The sequence below is a fragment of the Rhea americana genome, unplaced genomic scaffold (assembly GCF_003343005.1).
Source record: "Rhea americana isolate MKP2758 unplaced genomic scaffold, rheAme1 scaffold_34, whole genome shotgun sequence".
NCBI classification, from domain to species: domain Eukaryota; kingdom Metazoa; phylum Chordata; class Aves; order Rheiformes; family Rheidae; genus Rhea; species Rhea americana.
The window spans coordinates 5,483,747-5,506,162 of NW_028186468.1; the positions used below are offsets into that span (position 1 = coordinate 5,483,747).

General features: G+C 35.8%; 1 protein-coding gene across 1 annotated transcript in view; it reads left to right on the top strand.

Moving 5' to 3' along the window:
- Positions 1–26: 26 nt before the first annotated feature.
- Positions 27–22,416, top strand: part of GLRA3 (glycine receptor alpha 3) — a 94,081-nt gene continuing 71,691 nt past the window's right edge. The window contains exons 1-2 of the mRNA XM_085311321.1: positions 27–145; positions 21,599–21,726. Of these exons, the coding sequence (XP_085167447.1) occupies positions 27–145; positions 21,599–21,726 (247 nt within the window). The remainder of the gene's footprint in view (positions 146–21,598; positions 21,727–22,416) is intronic.

The window sequence follows — 22,416 nt, forward strand, 5'->3', positions numbered from 1 at the left end:
CGGTGCCGGAGCCGGAGCCGGAGCCGATGCCGCGGACACGTCCGCGCCCGGGCTGGCCCGCGCCTCCGAGCAGCATGGCCCGGATGAGGTACCTCCGCGCGGCCGTCTCGGGATTTTATCTGTGGGAAGCCGCGGTGCTGCTCAGGTGAGTCCGTTTCTCCGGGGTGCCCGTTCCCCCGCACGGCTGAAACGCCTGCGACTCACGCAAAGCCCCGCCGCCGTCACCCTGCGTTTCCAGCCTCCCCGCTGCTGCCCGGCTGCCTSCGCCGGCTGGGCTGCGGCCACGCAGAGTTAAAATGCGTGGGGGCTTTGCCTCGCGAGTGACTTTGTAACGTTTCGTTGCCTTGAATTCGGTTTTGCGTTTTGCAAACCGGAGGATGTGCATCTCCTTCACTGGTTCACAGTTAGGGGGTCTCCTGTTTGATCACTGGATTTTAATCATGTTTTCAGTAGGAAATATAACATTAATGATCTTGACAAGTCTTCCGGTGCAAAATAGCTATATGCATAAGTTACAGATAATAATCTGAATTGTGAATGTAGAGACTTCGGTTATTACGATCAGCTTTGGTCAGTAAAAGGAAATGCAGGGATCATATTAGGTCAGAAGAGACTAATGCAGAAACAGAAAAAAAATGATAGATGTGTGAACAGAGGAAATGGTTACAGAATTTCTCTCAAGAGGTTTAAGTACAAAGTACCATACCACTGGGCAGCCTAGGATTTGTAAYCTGAAAGATAACAATACATCCATAAACTATGGCTCAGAGTAGAAGATTGGGGTTCATAAGCTTTTTTCTTCTTTCTGCCCAGCACACTTTTTCTAGCTAAACTAATGCTACGATATCAATGCAAGTATTCTTTTAATACAGAATCTGGCAGTGTGGTGATAGCAGGCTACAATTAACTTAAGTACTCTGMTCATTCTAAAGATGAGGGGAAAACTTGGAAAAAAACCCAGACATGCAAAAAAGCRGACTTCAGTGTCATCACATATTCATTGCTGATGCAGAGTTAACCACGCTTGTTATCAACAAACATTCTAGCTCTATATTATGATAAATAGATTACAGCATATATCATGACACTGCTAGATTATTTTTAAGCGTCATTCTGTTGCTTGATAAAAATAAAAAAGGAAACTAACATTTGAAAAGTGCTTCTCCAGAGAGAGTTTTGGGATTATTCAGGTAAGGCATCTATAACCACAAATAGAAAGTTGAAGCAGCAGTGTGTATTGCCTCACAACGATGGCACACCCTGACAGGCAATCATAGGTTCAGAATGAATCTTTTCCTTCTTTTTGAAGTTAGTTTAATGATCTGTTTTGTATCAACATATATAACGTAAATAGTTTCTAACGTGATTTTACTGTAATTGTTGCAAAATAAATTTTAAGGAAATGGGTCATATGGAAAGGGATTAATTGGCATTGGGAGGAAAGAGTAAATGCACATATATTACACTTAAAATTTTCTATTTGCACTGAATATTTTATGTTCAAAGTAGAAGACCAAACCCCTGTAGGGAGACTGTAGGGAGCACATGCAGTACTATACTATTATTATTTTACTACAATGTATTTACAGAACCTATTTTTCCTTAGGATATTATTTAAATGTCATCCTACTGTTGAATGATTAGTCCTTTCTTTTAATAATATAAAGATACACAGTATATTCCAAGGGGGAGGAGTGAAGATTATAGATTTTGGATGGTATTTTGCAATACATAATTGTTGACTAACATTTAATTGTTTCAGAATGTATACTGGCATTTTATTTTGTACAAATGCAAATCATTTTGTTCAATGTTCAAACAACTGTTGTATTACAACAACCTTATGCTCTTACATTACCACTTTCCACAAAGACCACGGTTATTTTGCTCATAGATCTAGGAGTACACAAACAGTGTTAGAGAAAGAATTCAGGAAGCTGCTCAGAATCTACATATATCTTTGATATGTATCTCAGCATAAAGACTGCTTGTGACTTTAGGTCTAGCAATACAAACTGAGAAACCTGAGGAAAGGCAGAGTCAGTAATGTTCATTCAGATCCACAGAGGTCTCCATGTCCAACACAGCTTGAAAAGTATTTTAAAAAAGTTAAAATACTAATGCTTGTAAAATTYGCAAGCTTCTTGGGGGCATTGATCCTAGTTATCTCCAGCTTTAAGCCTTKTGTAACCATTACGCTAGAGCAGAGTGAACAGGGAATAGTAGGATATCACTTCCACTCTGTGTAAGACACAGACTCCCAGCCTTCTGTCTGAGTACCTACACAACACCCTCAGTGAAAAGATAGAGGTAGCAGGAATTCCTAGGAATAACCAGACCATAATTTTTTTCACTTGCTCAAACATTATGGAAAAGATAACAAATTTTCCCTGATATTTTGCAATATTAAAAGCTCTCCTACTCTTCATCAACAAGCATTCAAGGTTGCATGAGAGAACTGAAGGACCCTAATAGGGAAAACTTTCAATTCTTATCCAGTAGCCGTGAGACTGTTTAAAGAGATTCTTTAAATGTTATGCCTGTGAAGAAAGAGGTTTAATTTTATTTTCAGTACAAACCAAATGGAAACAAAAGGTCTCTTTTTTAATACAGATTATATAATTATGGGCCTGTTGCTTTAATCAGCAAAGTCTCTGGACTAGCATGCTATGCAAGAGGAAAAATACCTGATATTTTTATTGAAATTTTTTTTATCTTGTATTTAAATGTTCTTCAAATTCATTTGACTAAAAGAAAGCATATTTTGGGTGTTGCATGATGTAATTGTTAATTTGATTTCTGAAAAACATTGTAGGGAAAACACGCTCAATTGTATTTCAAAATATTGCACATACTTGTAGTACTGTATCTTAGATTAATAACATAATAATAGATTAATATATCTTAGATATGGAAACAAGAATTTAAACAGATAATACTATTATGTTTTCTAGTAATATACTTGAGGAATTGGAGAAAGGCTATTATCACTCCCCAAAACAAGTAGTATGAAACATTACTGTTCATTAATGACTGCCAGCCCCAGCCCCACTGTGATATTAAGAAGTGGGAAGAGATGCACAAATGAGGACTAGGAAAAAGAATGAGGGCTAGGAAAAAGAATTTTATGGAGCCTGAAAATAACTATAAGTCACTATTAAACAAGGAAAACAAGCACTTTGAATTTGAAATCGTAATCACCTCTAAGACTGAATATTCCTCTAAGTTTTCGTGAAAGTAATAGTATTAACACAAGTTTTTCTGCATTTCTGCATTTGCCTGGATTACTGAGGGTAAGTTCCTATTTGTAGAGCCAATACAAAGATCATATTTGTGAGTCTCAGATGACACAGGTTGTATTTGTGAGTTAAACAGTTTTAAGACAGCTCTCAAACTTGCATGGGTTCCAGCATAGCTCTGTTCAAACTACTMCATCAGGGACTTTACAGGGACGCTGCTTTCTCCTTCAGGACAAGAGAGACATTTTATGTGTGGACCTGTGTATGGGGAAAGAACAGGATAGGAAGGTAGGTGGCACTGTGGAAATGCAAAATAGATTCTGCCTGTATGATATTGTTAAGGCAATCATATTAGCATTACTTGCACTAAGATTCATGCTACAGTTAGGTTTATCACCTCTTTCCTCGTTCCATTCACTAGCCTATACTGGAYGGAACAATATCTCAGAGACAGCTAACTACACTTAGGGTCTAGATTCCYGTGGGAAAAAAATCTCCATGCAACCTAACTCTTGTCTCTATGTCTGAGCTCACAGTTAGTTGGTTTTGAAATTATTCTTGCATTGCATTGCAGATTGCTAACAGATGAGTAGCTTTAAGAAACAGAAGGGAAGGTACTCTAACCCAGCAGCAGTTCCTTTCTTACAGAAATAATGAAGGAAAGAGAAACAACAGCTACAAAATACTCTGTTAAATCTGAGATGTCCTCACAACCATCTTTGGAAATGAATTTTTTAGAGCTTCTGAGGAGACTTCAGCAGCACGTTAAGATGTGAGACATTATACCTACAGTACTATTCCAGCAATAAAAGTCTGCTAAAGCTAGAATGTGAATAGGATAGTGTGTGAAAGAAAAAGTAGTAATTCAGGATATGGGTACAGAAGGAGACTATACCTTTCCTCTGAAGCCCAGCGCCATTTTCAAAAGATAGTTTATATGGAACAAATCAATCAACAGACTCCAGGTCCCTTGATATGTGTCAGGGAGCAGCAAGGGCAAGCTRCTCCGTAAGGGAAGGGGAGCTGAGCTGGGAGTCAAGAGTCACAGAAAGCAGACAGGAATAAATTTTACAGCCCCACAATATCTCATCTGCAGCAATGAGGCAGGTCCAAGGTCAAGGTAAAAAGTCAAGTCAGAAGGTCAGAGTCAGGCTCAGAATCAGGAAGGTGATAGACCAGGTACACTGTAGCCTGAGCAAAGACCAAGAGTGAGTCCTGGTATCCCTCAGAGAAAAATATAAAGAAAAAGGGGGTAGGGGGAAGAAAAAGAAACAGCTCTGGCAAGGGAGGAAGGGGTGAGGCTTCTGACAGCTTTTTATCAAACTGCTCTTCGATTCAGAGCTGGATAGCTGCACTACCAGAGCTGGCACACAGCCCAGGTAGCCCAACCCCTGGGATGAGGGGAATGAGCTCAGAGCTCTTATCAAATGTCAGGAGGAGAGCATCGGGCTTCCCATGCAAGATGTGCCCACAGGCAGGTATTTGAAATTCCAAAACTCAGACAAAGTTTTATCATAAATAAGTAATTCTAATTCTCTTGTATTTCAAATGGACCAGTGAAAATACTGAAATCCCTTTGTAGCAGAATAAGAGTTTTGTCACCAGCATTAATCTGATCAGGACTTTTATTACTCATTCCTTCTTTCTATCAAATAAAATATATTTTCCTAAGTGACCATCATTTTATAAGTTTGAGGAAGGAAAAATATCTGTAGAGTTTTGAGCTTATAATGCTTTAAGCTGTAAAAAAATAAAATTAAATTACAAAGCAATCTCAATAYAGAACATGAATCTTTCAATTCTTACTGTCCTAGTGACATTTTCTTACTTTTCAACTCCTTCTAATTCATTACTAGTGAAATGATTCTAACAACTGAAAGCAAGTGATATTTTGAGATGAGCACTGTACTACTCTACGATAATAAAATAGCTTCAATAAAATAGCTCTTCTATCAGATTAGTCTTGTCCAGCTATCTTAGGATTCATGGCAGTTTGAGAAAATGAAAATTTGTATAAGATCGGACCCTCTCATTTTAACAGATAGAGAATACAAGCTTCAAATCACCGTACTGAGTATTATGTAATAATAACTATATGGAACAATTCCTACAWATCAGCTTTGCTCAATTAGTAACAGAGAAGAGTCCTTCTGCATGATGTTGCATCTTCTTTTTATATTTTTCCTACTGATCCTCAAGATATTTATTATAAGAAYCAGTAAAAGCAGATAGAAGCAAGAAAGAAGTAGTTTTACTGTCACTGAAATATAGTGAATAAATAGAATAAATATATTATGAACAGATGGAATAAATGACACCTTTTTGAGGAAGMGTATCAGCTACCAGCAGAAAGGGAAACTCTCAGAGAGCTGGAAAAGATACAGCCAGAAACTGTGTGTAACAAGAATGCAGGACCAAACTACAAGAATGGGAAGGGCATCAGGAAGCAGAACAGTCTACTCAGCAGTATAGAGGGAAAAGAAGGGGACAATCTTTGAGACTGGCCATTTTTTTCCAATAGAGACTACAATCCACTATTTTTTATGGCTTCTGAAACAATAGGATCCTACCTGATCGATGACTGTAGATGTTTGTCAATATAAATGATAAGTAAGTAATAACAAAAAGGAGAAAAAAATGCAAAAACAGACAGTATGTCATTATAAAAGAACAGAAGAATGTATTAAAGGAAATTATTGYTGTTACTTTTCCAGTCAGCTCTCTAATTAATTGCTCCAAAATTATCCAACAGCAAATAGGGTAAGAATTGGTCCACACTGCAATGAATTTTCTATATAATGAACACTTACTATACAATTTTCCTGCACTGCATGGTTATCTTATTATTRCCCTAGCCCTAGCATAAATGTACAAAACTGAGCAGGGACAAAGAAAGTCATGGGTATTAACAAGTATTCACTCCCCTAAAGAATATCAGTCTTTGTCAATATTATTATTAAGGAATATTTGGTGTCGTAAAACATGAGCTGAATGTAGATGCAGAGGAGAGCACATAAAATGCAGAAAATTTGAAGAAGWCCCCAAAGACACTTGGATACATTGGAAAATCAACTCAGTGAAACATTACAGTGAATAGAGAGCCAACACGAGTACTAAATCATCTTATACTGAGAGGTTGAGCTTGTTGCTATTAATCCATACGTGAGTCTTACAGTTAAAACTAAAATAGGAAGGGTATCATCAGCAAAATCAGTACAGCTGTTACATTTACAAAAGCAAACTAGTATTTTTTTCCTTCTGTCTGATTAAAAATTCAAGCTGCAATTATGACTACATACCCTACTGTCTTAAGATTTTTTTTGTTGCATTCCATCTTTGATACAAGAACTTATCCTTATTCAGCTACAAGCATTGCATCTTGTCACTTGTGCCAGTCTCATGATTTAGAACATCATGAGTAATTAAACATTAAAAAAGATACATTGGCATATGCTACTCACCTCACTATTGCCCAAGGCTTCACAGACTACATACAGTTTGCAGGAGACAACACCACACGTAGAATTTATTTCCAATTTCTTGTGAAAATGCTTTTTTCTTTCTTTCAGAATCTTGAAAAGTGAATTATAAACCCAACATAATCTAAGTAGCATCCTCTTTGAGGATTCAGTTATTGTAACATGTCGTATCTGAGATATGATTATGAATTGACTATTTAAAATTTGTGTAATTTTTAACATTCACTATTTCACAACTAACCAGTCAGCAGAAACATGTAGTTATAAATTTAGTTATACCATCATGTGTTTTCAGAAGATGATAATTTTTAATTATTATTACTTTCAATCCATCTTAGTGGGTGACCGTAGAGCCTAGGGACTTTTTCTGGAAAAGGTTGGCTTACAATATTCTGCAAYGCAGCAGGCCTTGATTATTGATAACATACTTAGATTTTGTCCCTTTAAGGCTTTCAATCTCATTAAGTTTTCAGTATTTCACTGTCATTTATTAGACTCAGTAATGCACAGGAGTTGCCATGCTCTGGCTCTATGTAGGCTATGACATACTCATCTGAAGAGACCAACTAAACTTCCAGTTTTGTGAACAACAAACTTGCTGGCTAAGAGTGRCTTTCTAGATAAATCAAATAAATGCTGCAAATTGGTAACCTGCTGGCAACAGTAGCGTTAAAACTTTCCATTTTATGAATGGAGAAGTACAAATTTTGAAATCAATTGTGATTTACTGTGCCTCTTTGAAGAAAAGTTATTTTAACTCTCTTTTAGGAAAAATCCATTTTAATTGCCTTGTGAATTTATTTGGTACAGAGTGAAAAAGATACACTTTCTTTTCTATGTTATATACACATATATTTATATAAATATACATACAACATTTTTAGCTTTCTAGATGTATGAAGAGATACTTGCATCAAGCAAATAACTCAAATCTTTATTACTTAAGTATAACTATGGATCCTGGACATCTTGGCCATTATAATTCCCATTCTAATCTGCCTGTATTATAARAGAATTGCCCTGGGGAGAGAGGCATCGAGTAAAGCCACAAAGCCAACTTGAAAGCTCTGTGAAAGCCTCCTAATCACCGACAACTAATTTAGGGTCAGTGACCAAGGACACTGAGACGTCTCCCARGTTTTCCTTGCTCCTAGGTGACTATATTAGCCCAGCTGGGTAGTCTTRGGGCTGCACAGCAGCATGCGAGAAGGCAGCCCACTGCACAACTAGTGCAAGATCGGAGAATTATTATGTGGTGCACAGATACCAGTCCACCCTGCGTCCCTCTGCTACAGTCATATATTTTATGTAAAGCACTGACTTCAAATGGTTAAAATATGACTAACTGCAGTACTGGAAGTTAAATTTTAATTTTGTGCCTMAGCCTCTCTATGATGCCTCCATGAAAGCATGTATTTCTTAGCGATCTTTTCCCTATTGCTACCAGGTCTGATACACTACCATTGATGCCATTAGTAATGGAACTAAAAACAAAGTGGTCAGATTTCAGCACCACATCTGGACTAGATCCCATAAAATAATTTTTGGAAAGCTAGAGTGTTTTYTTCATTGTTGCATCTGGAAAAAATAGTGTTTTACATAAATCTTTTTTTTTTTTGAAAACAGAAAGACAAAATTTATCAGATGTTAGTTGTGAAAAATAATTTGCAATAGTTATAGTAAAACAAGCAAACTTCTATCTGTTTTCCTTCAGCTTTTGCACACTGAAGATMTGGTTCTTAGCTGTTTTGAACATGATACTGCAATTTATTTTTACATAAAGAGAATGTGAAATGCATCCACTTGAGACAGTAATACATGATTACAGAAAGTACAGTGTAGTAGAGAACTGGAACTAATGGAGACATTTGCATCTAGTTTCTCCTTACTTATAGGGTAAAATTGAATCTCATTATATCAAAACTTATCCTAAAATTATAATGCTGTGCAAAAGAACTCTTAAAATCTCTGGATATAAGAGTACTCAAATTTTCACCTGAAATCAAAGTGTGAGGACGAATGCACTTATTCAGATTTCCTAAAAAAACTGCTCAAGTAATAGTTAACAGAATGGCCTTTTTCATCCTTTTTTTAATAGTGGTTACTCCTTCGGGTGATGAAGTGTCTTGCAGGCAATAAAGACCAGAACACATTCAAGTATATTTTTCCTTCACCCAGCTTATTTCCATTTTTTTATATGAAGTTTAGAAGACTGAGATGACAATCAAGGAGGCATGGTATACATAGCACAGGCAAGACTAGGATAGCAAATGCATAGCAGATGTGTATCTGGGAGGAATTTTAAAYACCACTTTCTGTGTGTGAAAGAGCCACCACTGTCTGTGTACGCATAGTGTACCAAGATAATTTTTGTGGAAATATGAAAGGCTAATAGCAGTTTTTTTTAACCTTGATGTTATTTTCTCTGACTTATTCAGTAAGGAATATGCTTCAGTGCATGCATTGGAAACACTAGATTCTGTCATTTTGTGGCATGAATCCTGCCACTCTGAGCATCACCCGTAAGTTCAACCCTGTTGTYGCCTTGAACATTGTATACTGGAGGACTGTAGTGTTGATTCTGCGTATAATTAAGAAAAAGGAAAAAAGCTACTTCATTCATGTAGTGCRCATACATTCACACACCTGACTGAACATCAACATTACTGTTTCATAGAAAATTCCAAAATTCTGAAACAGTTTTGTTGCTTTTCCAATGCATACCGTTAATTTTAAGTTGTGAAAAGCAGGAAGAATCTTTGCCAATGCTGTGGGAGAGATGTTCAAAGACATTTTTGAAGACTAGAACCTGAGACCCCACCTTCGACACTTTTAAAGATCCTTCATGTGCAGTTCCAGAGCAGCACTAGAAAACTGACCGATGCTGAGTGCATACAAACACCAGACAAGATCCCACACAAGCCTGCCTACTTTTCCTTAAAACTGCATTGAAACAGATATGTTTCTGCAAAACTGTATTTAAACATTCTCCAACTATAAATATTTTTCCTCATTCGAAAATTCTTAATCGATAGTAATAACATAATATTACTCTATAGTTAGCTGGCTAATCAAAATGAACAATTTCATGAACAGTATTTTTGGGAAAGAACTTTATATAGCCCTGAGTTATATTTACTGGTAAGTCTTAATTTGTCTAGGCTGATGTTGCTGTTGAAATATTTTATCTTAAGGTGAGTGACTCTCCAAACTATATTCAGCTTTCCTCTAACTTATATCTTATCAAACTTATATTGGAAAAAAATGTCATCTTCTAAACAGCTATCTGACATGCTCACAGAAGATATAGGACAACACTKTTGTACAAATACAAGCAGAACTTCCCTAAGGCAAACAGAATAGTGTTTAGTTGAATTATGCTTTAGTTTTCACAGGCCCTACAGCATTAGTTAAGAGCTGAATTTTTCTAAGTTTGATAAAGCCCTGTCCTTTAATTCTATTATAGGATTTTCTATAAGGTTTCTTGTGGGTTGGAAAAAGAATTGTTTGAGAAGGAAAACATGAAAAAATCCTGCAAATTCCCAAATGTTTTCAGTTTCATTTATGGTTTTCAACTCATAAAGGTAGATTTTTAAAGCAAAGCAGAGCAAAGGGAGGAACAGTAGTATGCCTATGCAGTTGTAAATGGTCATTACTGATGATTGTCACACGTATCCTTTTTCTGCAACACACACCTCGATGGGTGTCGTTCCTGATTATACTGAATGACACTACAGAACCCAGTAGATGCAGAGTAAGCTTATGGGGCAATGGCACAGCAATAGTTAAAAATCTAAACAGTAAATTAGAACTTGTAAAACTAGCAATTTGCAGCTGCATGAGTTAGAGGACATTTTGAGACACAATCAAAATACAGGCTCAACCAAGCAATTATAATCTGTAAAATTCTTCTTGATACTCACAGTTTGCTCTTAGATTTGGAAAGAGAGTTTTTTGGGGAAAAAKGGGTTTATAGACCTTATCCAGGCAAAAGTATCATTTCAGTCAATTCTCCTTTCATATTAGTGTTGTCTTATTGATATCAGTTGAATTATTCTTCATTATGGTGGTGAAAGACACCAGTCAGTTCCTGAACATATTCAATCAGTTAGAGGAATCGTGCATTAATCATAAAACCAAATGTAACTGTTCAGCTCTGACAGGCATCCATGCTAGGATATCTTGTGTTACAAAAGATAATACTGTAAAATTATTTTATTTAGAGGTTTCTGAAACTATCCATTACACCACCAACTTCTCTCTATTGTTTAGTTAATATGCATATTAGTTAATATGCAAAATAGTCTTTATAGTGAGATAGTAATGCAAGTTCAAACTATGATAAATTGGGGATTTGTGATTTCTATTTTCAAAGAAATTCCATTCACTTCAGTTGAGTATTATCTGTCTAAGAAAAACCCAGTTATTTGAATTTTGGGAAGTTCAGATTACCTTTAATTCAAAATAAAAGTTGACAGAAATCTAACACCCTCAGTCTCTGGAAGAGTCTTGATTTAACAATGCAATAATAAGGTTTTGCTCATTACTGAGGGTAAAGGTTGAAAAATATAAAATGTCTGAATTTGAATATTTGAAACATTCTTCTGCTCCTTTTTCACCTCTCTGGGATAGCTTTTTCCCCAAAATGTCAGTAGAGAAATATTAAGAAACTATAAGACACTAAGACCTGAATTTAAATCAATTATGAAAATCAAGTACACAACAGGCATAAAGAGACTATTCAGATATGAGGCAGTTCTGAGAAAATTATGAACAAAGATTAGAGCCAGAATTCATAAAATATCTTAAGAAGATTCAAACGTTGCATGGCTAGATTTGGCAATAATAAATTTGTCATACAGACGAAAATGAAATTAGAGAGACAATCTGTAGTTTAATGAATCCACATCTAATTAAAGTGGAAAGCCATGTCTGTATGTTTATGAAAAATGCTGACAATCATTTTTTTCTTTATCCTAAGAAATAAATTTTTTTCCAAAGGAGAAAAAAAGCATTGTGCATACATATACATACACAATCACAAACACCATCAATTATGTAGAAATTTAAGCCTGGTTTAGAATATAAAGCCCTTTGATCTGTAGAATGAGGATCAGGTCAGTGACTTTAAAAGACTTTAAAACCCATTATTCACTAGTCTGCGTCTCTATTAGAAAAAGCTGAAGCATACTACAGTGATTCAAAGCTTTTTCAAACTGCAGTACCTAAAGTAAATATGCTTATGGATATTATATCAGCTTACTTTCATTGCAAACAGAGCTGAAGAAAGTCTGTGGGGCTGAAGCAACTCTTACCTGTATTGAAAAATAGAGAAAAGAATATTATGCTACAAACTAATCAAGAACATCATAACAAAATGAAGGTAATTAATCCATTGCCTAACCTAAGAGCACTAAAATGCTGTATTAAACAGAATGAAACAGAAAAATGAAAAAAAGAAATCTAAATCTGAAGGAACAACCATTTTTATTAGCTGCATTGAAATGCAATCCCATATATTTTTTATGCAGTTCTCCTTTCTAACCACTAAAATAATAAAGAATAGACAATTACTGATCTTAAATTGGCAATTTACTGTTTGTTGCATGTAAAGATTTGCCCTTTGTCCAAAACATCTCTAATCTCTGACTCAATCCTACCTATCTCTCTGGCATTACAYCAAAAATTAATCTGAGTTATTGAACTTCTTAAAAATAAGAGGATAAGAGGGTCACTAGAAAAATCAAAGAGTATGAAAAATCAGTGAAGAAACCTAACCTGTCACAATAAATGTTTAAAATTCTCCCGAGGAGTTTTGTTAGAAAACAGCTCTTCAAAATCTTATTGGCAATAAAACGCTTCTGCTTCTGCTGTCGAACTGACAGTCTTTTCTCTGACAAACGTTAGTTAAGAATTCTGTGTTTGTCTCTGAGCTAATGAAATCATCATCTAAAACATCGTAGGATATGAAAATCTGCATTTTCATTGCATTAGGTACTGATGACTTTACGAATAAGAATAAACAAAAGAAATTTTATCTTTAATTAGTGAGCAATACATTACTGTGGGAAAGACAGCTGGAATCTCAGTCATTTTTGAGTCACTGCAAATTTAATCTTTCTCCTTCATTTGGCATTGTTGAGGTTTAGTACATTTTACCCTCTTCCTTTATTTATTCTTTCACCAGTGTAARCTCATTTTTCTTTTTTTGATCCCCCAGGCTGAAATTAATTCATTCGCCAAGAAAGCTCAAGAAGAATTATTTTAGTGCTGGAATAGAAAGGAGGAGTTGGGAGAAGAGAATCTGTCTTCTCTTAGCATAAACCTTGAACTATAGAAAAGGGTCAGGTTACCTAATTCAGGTAACCTGGTTAGCTGCCCAGGGTTCACAATACGGCTAGTGAAAAGAGAGTGATTCATCCAAAAGTGTTTCACACAAAGACCCTGAGTCTCGTYTTACTCTTTCTGTGTGAGCTGCAATGGACTGCAGTGACAGCAGAGTCTGTGGGTCACTTCCAGGACCAGATCCGTGCAACTGTAATCCTCTGACACGGCTCCTAGCTTTCCAAAACAACTTTGACTTTTTATTAATCAATAGCAGAGGCTGTTCATCAGCACAGGCTGCTGGCAAACAGCCTCTAATAAGGGCAGGCCATTTGTCTTGCATTTACTCTGAGGGATTTTAATTTTCAGTAGAGTTTACTKTAAAATTTTGCTTGAAATTTTGATTTTTTTTAAATATTTGCTTTGAACACATTTGTGCTTCTCCTGAGCTCCATTCCACATTGTTTGCATCATCAGTAAATCTTTCAGAAGTTAAAYTTGTTTATTCAAATCAAAAACAGTGAAATACATTTCTCTTCTGACACAGCTGTTTAAGGTAACCAGCTTAAACACCTCAGAAGAGCATTAGTGTCATGCTACTTGACTGAGCAAATGCATTTTAATGACAAACTGTCCAAAAGCTTGGTATTTTTGGCAGGTTTGTGCTCAATCTTGGAATAACATTTGCAATTTTTACATACTCTGAATTCAGATCTATTTAGTACTTTATCTACTTTAATTTGCAGATAACGAGATAATTAGTTTAATTCCCTTTATAAAAAAATCTTATGCTTCTGATCATTTAAAATACAATGTTCACTTTTCACATTAATCTTACCAAATACTTTCTATTAATGGGTATAAATTATACAGAGSAGAGTCTAAAGACTGTTCTCATATCACTGAATCTTACTGCTGTAATTTTCAAAACACAGTGTTAAAGTATTTTCAGATCATCGGGCACCAGGTTTTTGAAGATCATTTTAGTTYAGCAGGCTTTGTTAATTAAACAGTCATACTGAAAAATTCTTATTTTAAAAATAACAAATTCTATCACCATTTACAGCATTACTCACAGCTACAGAATCAAGGGAAGTAGTCCTGAGATTAAATCACCTAGCCATTATTATACTCATGAGGTGAACCAGTGAATAAGTACCAATGCAGATTAATTTGCTGAAATGCTTTTGCATATTGCTGTTTGTGAGATGCAGCAGAGCACATAACGGCTGGCTGCAGTTTATGCTTTCCTTACGAGTGCGTAATTAATTTCCTTGAGCTGCCCTGTAAAGCTTTTTAATGTAACATGCATTAAAAGGATTCAAACATCAGCTGGATAGTACCACAAACACAAGATCTGATTGCTCCAGGGGTTTGGCCACACTTGCTGTCTCAGGGAATAAGCTAAATAATGAAATAAAAGCACTACTGGACCATTGCAATGCATGAAAAGCATCATAAAACGGCACTGTAGCATTCATTTTAAGATAAAATACAAAATTTTATTTTGTATCAGACCATCTGAATGGTCTGTATTTGAAGTGCTGATGGAAAGAAAGAATTATTATCATATGAGAAAGTTCACCAAGCCAAAGATGACAGAAACTTGACTTTCAACAATGATATTAAYGTAAAATTTTCAAGGTAAAATATATAGGTAGTCTACCTGTGGAAGGAAGAAAATGAACATACTATCTAAGTCAAAGGTAATTTATATCAAATATTTTCAACATTAAATTAGTGAGACCTTGCAGATAACACTCAAAATAACTTGGATAAACTATGGCACTGCTCTAACTTATACTTGGTAACATCTCTGTAGTGTCTAGCAGAAGAGATCATTACAGCGCACTATACTCATTTTTCATCTCTGTCATCCTCCTGWACCAGCAACAAACTGGGAGGAGTCAGTGGATTGTGTGAGATAGAATTTCTTCCTTTTCTTCCTTTTCTTTAAAATATTTATGTTAAGTCCTTCTGGAGGGCTATAAGCATTCTTATATTAATATTCTCAGTATCCCACTACCTCTTTTCTTCAATATTCTCAAATAATTGGTTCCAATTTTAAGAGATGAAACAACATACTGAAAGTAATTAAAAAAAAATTGAAGGTGAAAAGTTCAAAAAGTTTTGACTCTATCATAATATTTGATGGGAGAAATCAGTGAAAATCAGTACTTTCAGTAAAACAACAGTGACATGAAAATCAGAAAGTCAGTATCATTGAAATGACTTTCCAAAACATGACTTTAAAGAAAAAACATACATATAAAACATCTTCATTTGCAGAGTCTCTCTCCTTTATTTGCACTTTCAAAAAAACAGGCACTATTTTGCAACAGACAGCAAATGAAAACTCGAGAGTACGCAAGCAGTCGTTCTTCAGAGAACACACGGAAATAGTTTCTGACTTTCRTGGCTCTAAAATCTTAGAAAAGAAAACACACTTGTTTGTGGAGATTATGAAATTCCCTTTGAAGAGTTCTTCTTCAATCACTTCTTTTGGAGGAAAGGAAAAGAGTTAGGTTTCCTTTTTACCAATGTGCCTACTTTATACAGAATTTTACATTGTAAAATTCATGACAGCTATTTTTTCTTGCAAACTGAATTACCAACGCTGCTAGATGAGATCTCCCATTTAAAGTCTGTAGGTGGTGGGTGCTCTTGCTACATAGTTATCCTGACTATATATTTTTCTCTAGTTCTGAAATCGTAATCATATAAAAAAAACAACAGTAGCACAAACGTCCTCACCACAGAGATTAAAAGAAAACTGAATCCATTGCCTGCAAACATAGTCAGACCTCTCATAACATCATAATATCTTTATCAAGTTTCACCTTGAAACAGGGAGGGATTTTGTATCCCTACTCTCAGGGCTAGACTATTTCTGAAGTGTTTCAACGGTTGMAAACCTTTTAATTTACAATCTAAATTTATTCTTGGCCACTTTCCATCCATTTGTTTTTACGACAATGTTATCATTTAGATGCCAACGTTATCATTTAGCTTAAATTTCTTTCTTCTTTGCAGGTACATGCCGTAGGTAGCACATTAGCTCATTCCTTCCCTGAACTGGGGAAGTACTGATTTTTGCGCTGGCTGTAGTTTGTTAGCAGCTCAAGTGCAGTTTCCATTCTGGGGCTTAATTCTGTGTTAAGCAGGGAGGTGGAACTGGTACAAGAACTGCAGAGCAAGMCAAATATCCAATAATGAAAGGAACTGAGCAAAATGGACCAACATTACCACTTGTAACGTGCAACTCAGGTTACAGGTTACTTTACCGGTACTTGAAAGTCTGCAACCCAGCCCCAGGGCAGAATATSTCTGGGAATATACCAATATATCACTTTTCAACTTCTTCTATTACTTCCCTTCCTTATGCTCTCCAGAATGTGCCTTTCGCCTCTTGGCAGTCTGAAGATTTTGGCATGAGATCTGTAACATCTACTCCTAATTTACCCTGCTTTTTATAGGTTTTCACCAAGCTACCCATATATGAAACACTATATTTTGTATTTGGTTAAATTGTTTGTTCTAGAAAGTCATASTGTCTTGACTGGTACAGTTTCTTCTATTAAGTTACCTTTATTATTAAAACCGTGTGCCTAAATTCCTATTTGAATTTGTCTGTATCTCATTGATTATTCTTTYACCTTTCTTCTTTAGATTAAATGTCCAGTACTTTCCACCCTTTGAGGTATTTATACACTTCAATCATGTTACTTCTCAGTCTTCCTTTTGATAGCTAAGCAGGTTGAGCTCTTTGTTACTGTAAGGAAATTTCCCGAGCTCTCAGATCATACTTTAGTGGCTTTGTTCAGCACCTTTCCTAATGCTTTAATGTTCTTTTTAAAACTTGGACACAGAATTTGATGAAATGTCCCAGAGCTTGTTTCATTAATAGCATATAAAATAATAAAGTGACCTTCACGCTCCTACTCACTCCCACAGTCTTTCCATACTCTTGCATGACGCTGTAGTGCAGTGAAAACTTCACCACAGCAGTGCTGAGCTGTTCAACACGAATTCTGAATCCCTTTCCAGACTCACTCCTTTCCTAGGTACACTCTCCCACTCCGTAGCTGTGGCTCGTATTCCCAATTCATATATCTGTAAGTATTCTTATTCTCTCTGTTTTAGACTATTCTGCTTAGATGGACTTAATTTCAAAGACTGGATTACTTCCTTGCCCTCGTCAGGATTTATACCTCTCTCAATTTTTTGTGATTCTTAAGTTTGAAGCACCAATGACTTTATATTTTATTTCTAGATCACAGATGACAATGTTGAATATCGTCTTTACTACAGCTCCCTACAAAAACTTTTTGGCTAGAATTTAAAATGTGGGTATATTCTACAGAAGTCTGTGTCTTGGCTAGGCAAGGTGTTTTCTTAATTTCTAGGACATCCCACTGTAAATGTCCTCAGCTTGAGCTGACAGTTCCTCGCTCAAGTATAACTTTTGGCCATGCACTGTTACAGGCCTGTGACATCAGGAAGCTTTCTTATTTCTGTTCATTAAATTACAACTTGATGACTTGCAAGGCATGAGGCAAAGCTCATTCCTCTTCAGGTTTTAGGCGAGCAGCAATTTAACAGACAGAATAATCAAAGGACAACAGTAATTATAGYCCTGGTGATTCTAATTTTCTGTCAATGCCTCTTTTTATATGACAGGCTATCTGGAATAAACATTTTCATTTCTAGCTTTTGATGGTCTAAATAGAGCTGCTCATAAACAATTTTTTGAATACATTGTTTGACAATGGAAAAAATTGAATTTTTTTTGTTGCTTTTTGTCCACTACTTTAATTAATAAATTTCTTTTTGATTGTTAAGCATGTTTAATTTAACTAGGKTTAAAATGTTTGAGAAAAAGAAATAAAGTACTGGTTTGAGTCTGAAATTTGAAAATGATTTAAATCCTTTTAACTGATAGTAATATTTACCAATAACTCACAGGATAGCCACAATACAAAAGCACTATGGTAGCTAGCACCCTTGTTGACAGCTTTTCCTGGTGAAATATGAATAGACCAGAAGACTGGGAAGTTACAGTTTCTCTCCAGTAAAAAATTTAGGCAATGGGAAATCCTCGCTGACTTTGCCTATGAACAACTGTGTACAATTTTCCTTCTTGGTAATTTAAAGTTGCATAATTAATTGCAGCTTTGTTTGGTGTAGTTTACTTTCGAATGCACCACAGGATATAAGTTTTGATGACACTAAATTATTGGAAAACACATGCACAAAATTCTTAAAAAAAGGCAACAGGTCACAGTAGATTCCCTCCAGATGTGCAGAAAACTATTCTTGGAATAACACATCTGTTGTGTGCAGTGAAAAGAAAGGTTATATGCAGAACGTGRGGGTTAGGTTCAGCTCAGCTGGTTAGAGCGTGGTGCTGCTAATGCCAAGGTSGYGGGTTCAATCCCCGTATGGGCTAYACTGAGGGTTGGACTAGATGATCTCCAGAGGTCCCTTCCAACCTCACCATTCTATGATTCTATGAACTCCCATTAACACTAAAAGAAGCTAACGTCATACTTCATGAAGCAGTGCAACSTTGGGCACCTAGCCCAGCCTTATCTTTCAGAGGTAATGTACAATAAAACTGAGAAATCTTTATTATGTGGAATCAATTTTGATGACAATTTGTATACAAAAGACCAGTACTTTGCCAGGTAGGCCTTCCTAAAATCCACCTCCATACTGAAGGTTGACTATACCACCAAGTTTTGGTCCTTTTTAGTTAGAAGAGTATTCCACAAGTCAGCTCAGRTAGATGAAAAAAATATTTACCCAACAGCTTCTTGAAATACATGTTTTCCACTAAAGARAATTTGAAAGGGTAGAAATCTGCAATGCACAACCAGCTTTTACGCAGGAACACATCAAGCTGAGACCAAAGGAAAATTTTCTTTGAAGAAAGTTTTAGTTWCAAATTATGGCTGAGATTTCTAGAATAAACTTGATTATACAAAAAGTATTAATTACCCTGAATATACTTTTTTCAGAAGCTGGCAATGAAATTATTCAAGCTATTCTTAAGCTTAAGCTGACTAATTATATTAAATATCTATCAACAATGCCATGATGTCACAAAAAGGCAAAAACTACCTTGGGAAAATCAGTGGTCCTAACAACAATTATTTTTTTCTTACTCAGCATTAGCTAATGCTAACATCTAATAACCTTAATTTTAAAACACTGTAGTCCATGGCAGCCTTTAAAAACAATAACAAYAACAACAACTGCAATTACATAAAGATTCTAGAAGAAGTTAAGAGAAGTGAAAAACAAATTTTCCATTCAGAGAAAGTGATCAATGTGGAAGCTGACAGGTCTACCAGTATAAAAGAAATAGCTAAGCATGTGCCTCTATATATGTCTCTACACCTATAAATATCTATTTATATGTCGGTGTGTGTACAGGTACTTGATTCTCCATAGCCTTGCAAAGAGATAAAGTGCAGTGAAGTAGGTGTAATTGGGTTTTCTCRTTTTTGTTTGCTTTATAACCATGTATAACCTTTTACAGAAATATAAATGACTCCRAGTTGTAAGACAGCAATGAAGCAGACCTGTTTAAAAGATTTGATGAAAACAATGTCAGAGGCCAGCAGGAACAAAACCCATCCCTGTAAATTTAAATTGCACTAGGAAAGGAATATGTTGAGTGCTTATTTTATCAGAGATAAAAACCTTATCCAGCCATAGAAAGAAATAAAGAACTAGGTTAGCTAATAAACAACACTAAAGAAGCATCTTTACAGAAACCAGACATCAAAGTTTTACAAAAAAATTAAAAATATGCAATCAACCTCCCAAAGAATAGAATAAATACTAGATAAGCAACCAGAGGGATAAATGTATTCTTTAACTTTCTAGGTTTAGTTAATATTACAATTAAAGTACTTTATTGCTGACCAAAACAGTCTATAGAGGTTTCTATGTCAATATGTGCAAGTCCCCCATGCTTGTTGCAAGCAACAGTTAGTATGAAAGCCTCCCTTCCAAAAAAATATTTTTTATGGTTTAAGATATTAAATCCAAATTCCAATTTGAAGATAGATTTTTTAATGTACCTTCTAAATAGAAGTTGCCATAAAACAGTAACTTTCATGTCCTGAGTAACTCATGTAACTAAAAAATTAATTTTAATGGCTGAAAACATTTATTTAGATGACTGAAAACATGTAGCTATGTAGCCATGTAACCATCCAACACACATATGTATCAACAAGAATTTGAAATGAAAACATCTGCCGCAGCTTTTGAAGAAAAAAATAGCATTCTCAGTCTGCATTAACATGGTCTGTGCATAAAAACATATATCTACAGAATTTTTTCATTTCTGAACAGTATCTATTGTTAATTAGCAAAGTTCGGTGCAAGTTTTTAATGATTTAGAAAATTCCTACGGCTTTTGCATTCTTTCCTATGTGTAACTCTAAATGAGGGCATATTTAAATACTTCTGAAATAATTAATTGGCATTAGTAGGAAACAATTGTCTTAAAATCAGATAAGTAAAAGAGATCTGCATCTTTCTGCAATAGATTTTGACTAGATATCAAAATAACGAAAAGTTCTAGCTTTTTTCCAGCTCTTAAAAGCATTAATGGTTTTAGTTGCACAGCGGAATACGATGTTTCTTGCACTTTTGTGTATATAGTTACTAACTGTGTTCATTTTTCAATGCATTGCCCAGCACTCAAGTAAGACTTCTACAACAACAGGCTTTTCCTACAACAAAAGACCTTTTTCTTAGGATCCACACGGTTGATCTCAGTGCTGATATTCTTCTCTCTTGACATGTGCAGAACACACTTTAGAATGTCAGTGGGAGTTCTGCATATGTGTGGCGAGGAGGCTATATGAGATGACATTTGCCATGTGGCCCTGAGATGAAAATTTTGCCCTGAGATAGTTCCTCCAGAAGTTTTTTTTTCCACCATAGTGGTCATTTTTGTCTTAGTGGAAAATGAACTTCAAAGATAATGTTRAAGAATGCAATTTGCCAAGAAACTCTTTGGTATCATATGTATAAATATCACCATCAAACATTCACTGAAACAAAAAAATGGTACTGGTAGTACTATTCTATAAAAGATTATTTTTTATAACATAGGCTGCTATTACATCACACTCAGTTAAACAGACCAGTCTTAGAGCTGACTCCAAGTTATGATGTTCCACATGCACAGCTATTAGTGTAGATGATGGAACTTTTTATTTCTGCAATTCTGTATAAAGTATCAATTACTGATGACTGAAAGTGTATTAATATCCAGAAGTCCTGAGGAAGTAACACCATCCTATCAACATGCAGCTTAGCAAAAATGTTTAAAAAGATATAAAAAGAAATTACTATTTCTATATAAATGAATTAAATTATTTTTGCTATTACTATTTTTAAARCATAAGCTGAGTAAAAAGACAATTTTAGCTTTGCTGTTTTCTTGTTCATTCACTATTAAATAAAGTGATTGTGAAAATTTTAATTTTTCTTTAAAAATATTTCTAATGATTGTTTTTTTCTTACTGTTAGCTTGGTAGCCACAAAGGAAACAGACAGCGCAAGATCTCGTAGCATGCCAATGTCTCCATCTGATTTCCTGGATAAGCTAATGGGTCGGATGTCAGGCTACGATGCAAGGATCAGACCAAATTTCAAAGGTAACTTCAAACCTAACCTGTCACATAATTCTGTATTTCTTTCACAGAAATGCAATTTCTGGAACAACTGTAAAAAAAAGGAAAAAAATAAGAATCAAATATACTCTTATTGAAAAAATGTTACCTTCCTTTCCCTATCTTTGCTATGTACATGAACTTCAGTCGTGACATACTCTGCTCCTGTCACTTTCACAGCTGKCCAAATCACAGAATGGCWGAGGTTGGAAGAGACCTTTGGAGATCATCTAGTCCATCCTTCTTGTTCAAGCAGAGTCACCTAAAGCACCTCTGTCACTCTCACAGGAAAGAAGTTCTTCCTCATATTCAGGGGGAATTTTCTGTGTTTCAGTTTGTGCCCATTGCCTCTTGTCCTGTCGCTGGGCACCACTGAAAAGAGTTTGTCCCCGTCCCCTTGACACCCTCCCTTCAGGTACTTGTACACACTGATAAGATCTCCCCTCAGTCTTCTCTTCCCCAGGCTGAAGAGGCCCAGCTCTCGCAGCCGTTCCTCACAGGGCAGGTGCTCCAGCCCTCTGACCATCTTCGTAGCCCTACGCTGGACTCTCTGCAGTAGCTCCATGTCTCTCTTGTCCTGGGGAGCCCAGAACTGGACAAAGTACTCGAGATGAGGCCTCACCAGGGCTGAGTAGAGGGGCAGGATCACCTCCCTCCACCTGCTGGCAACACTCT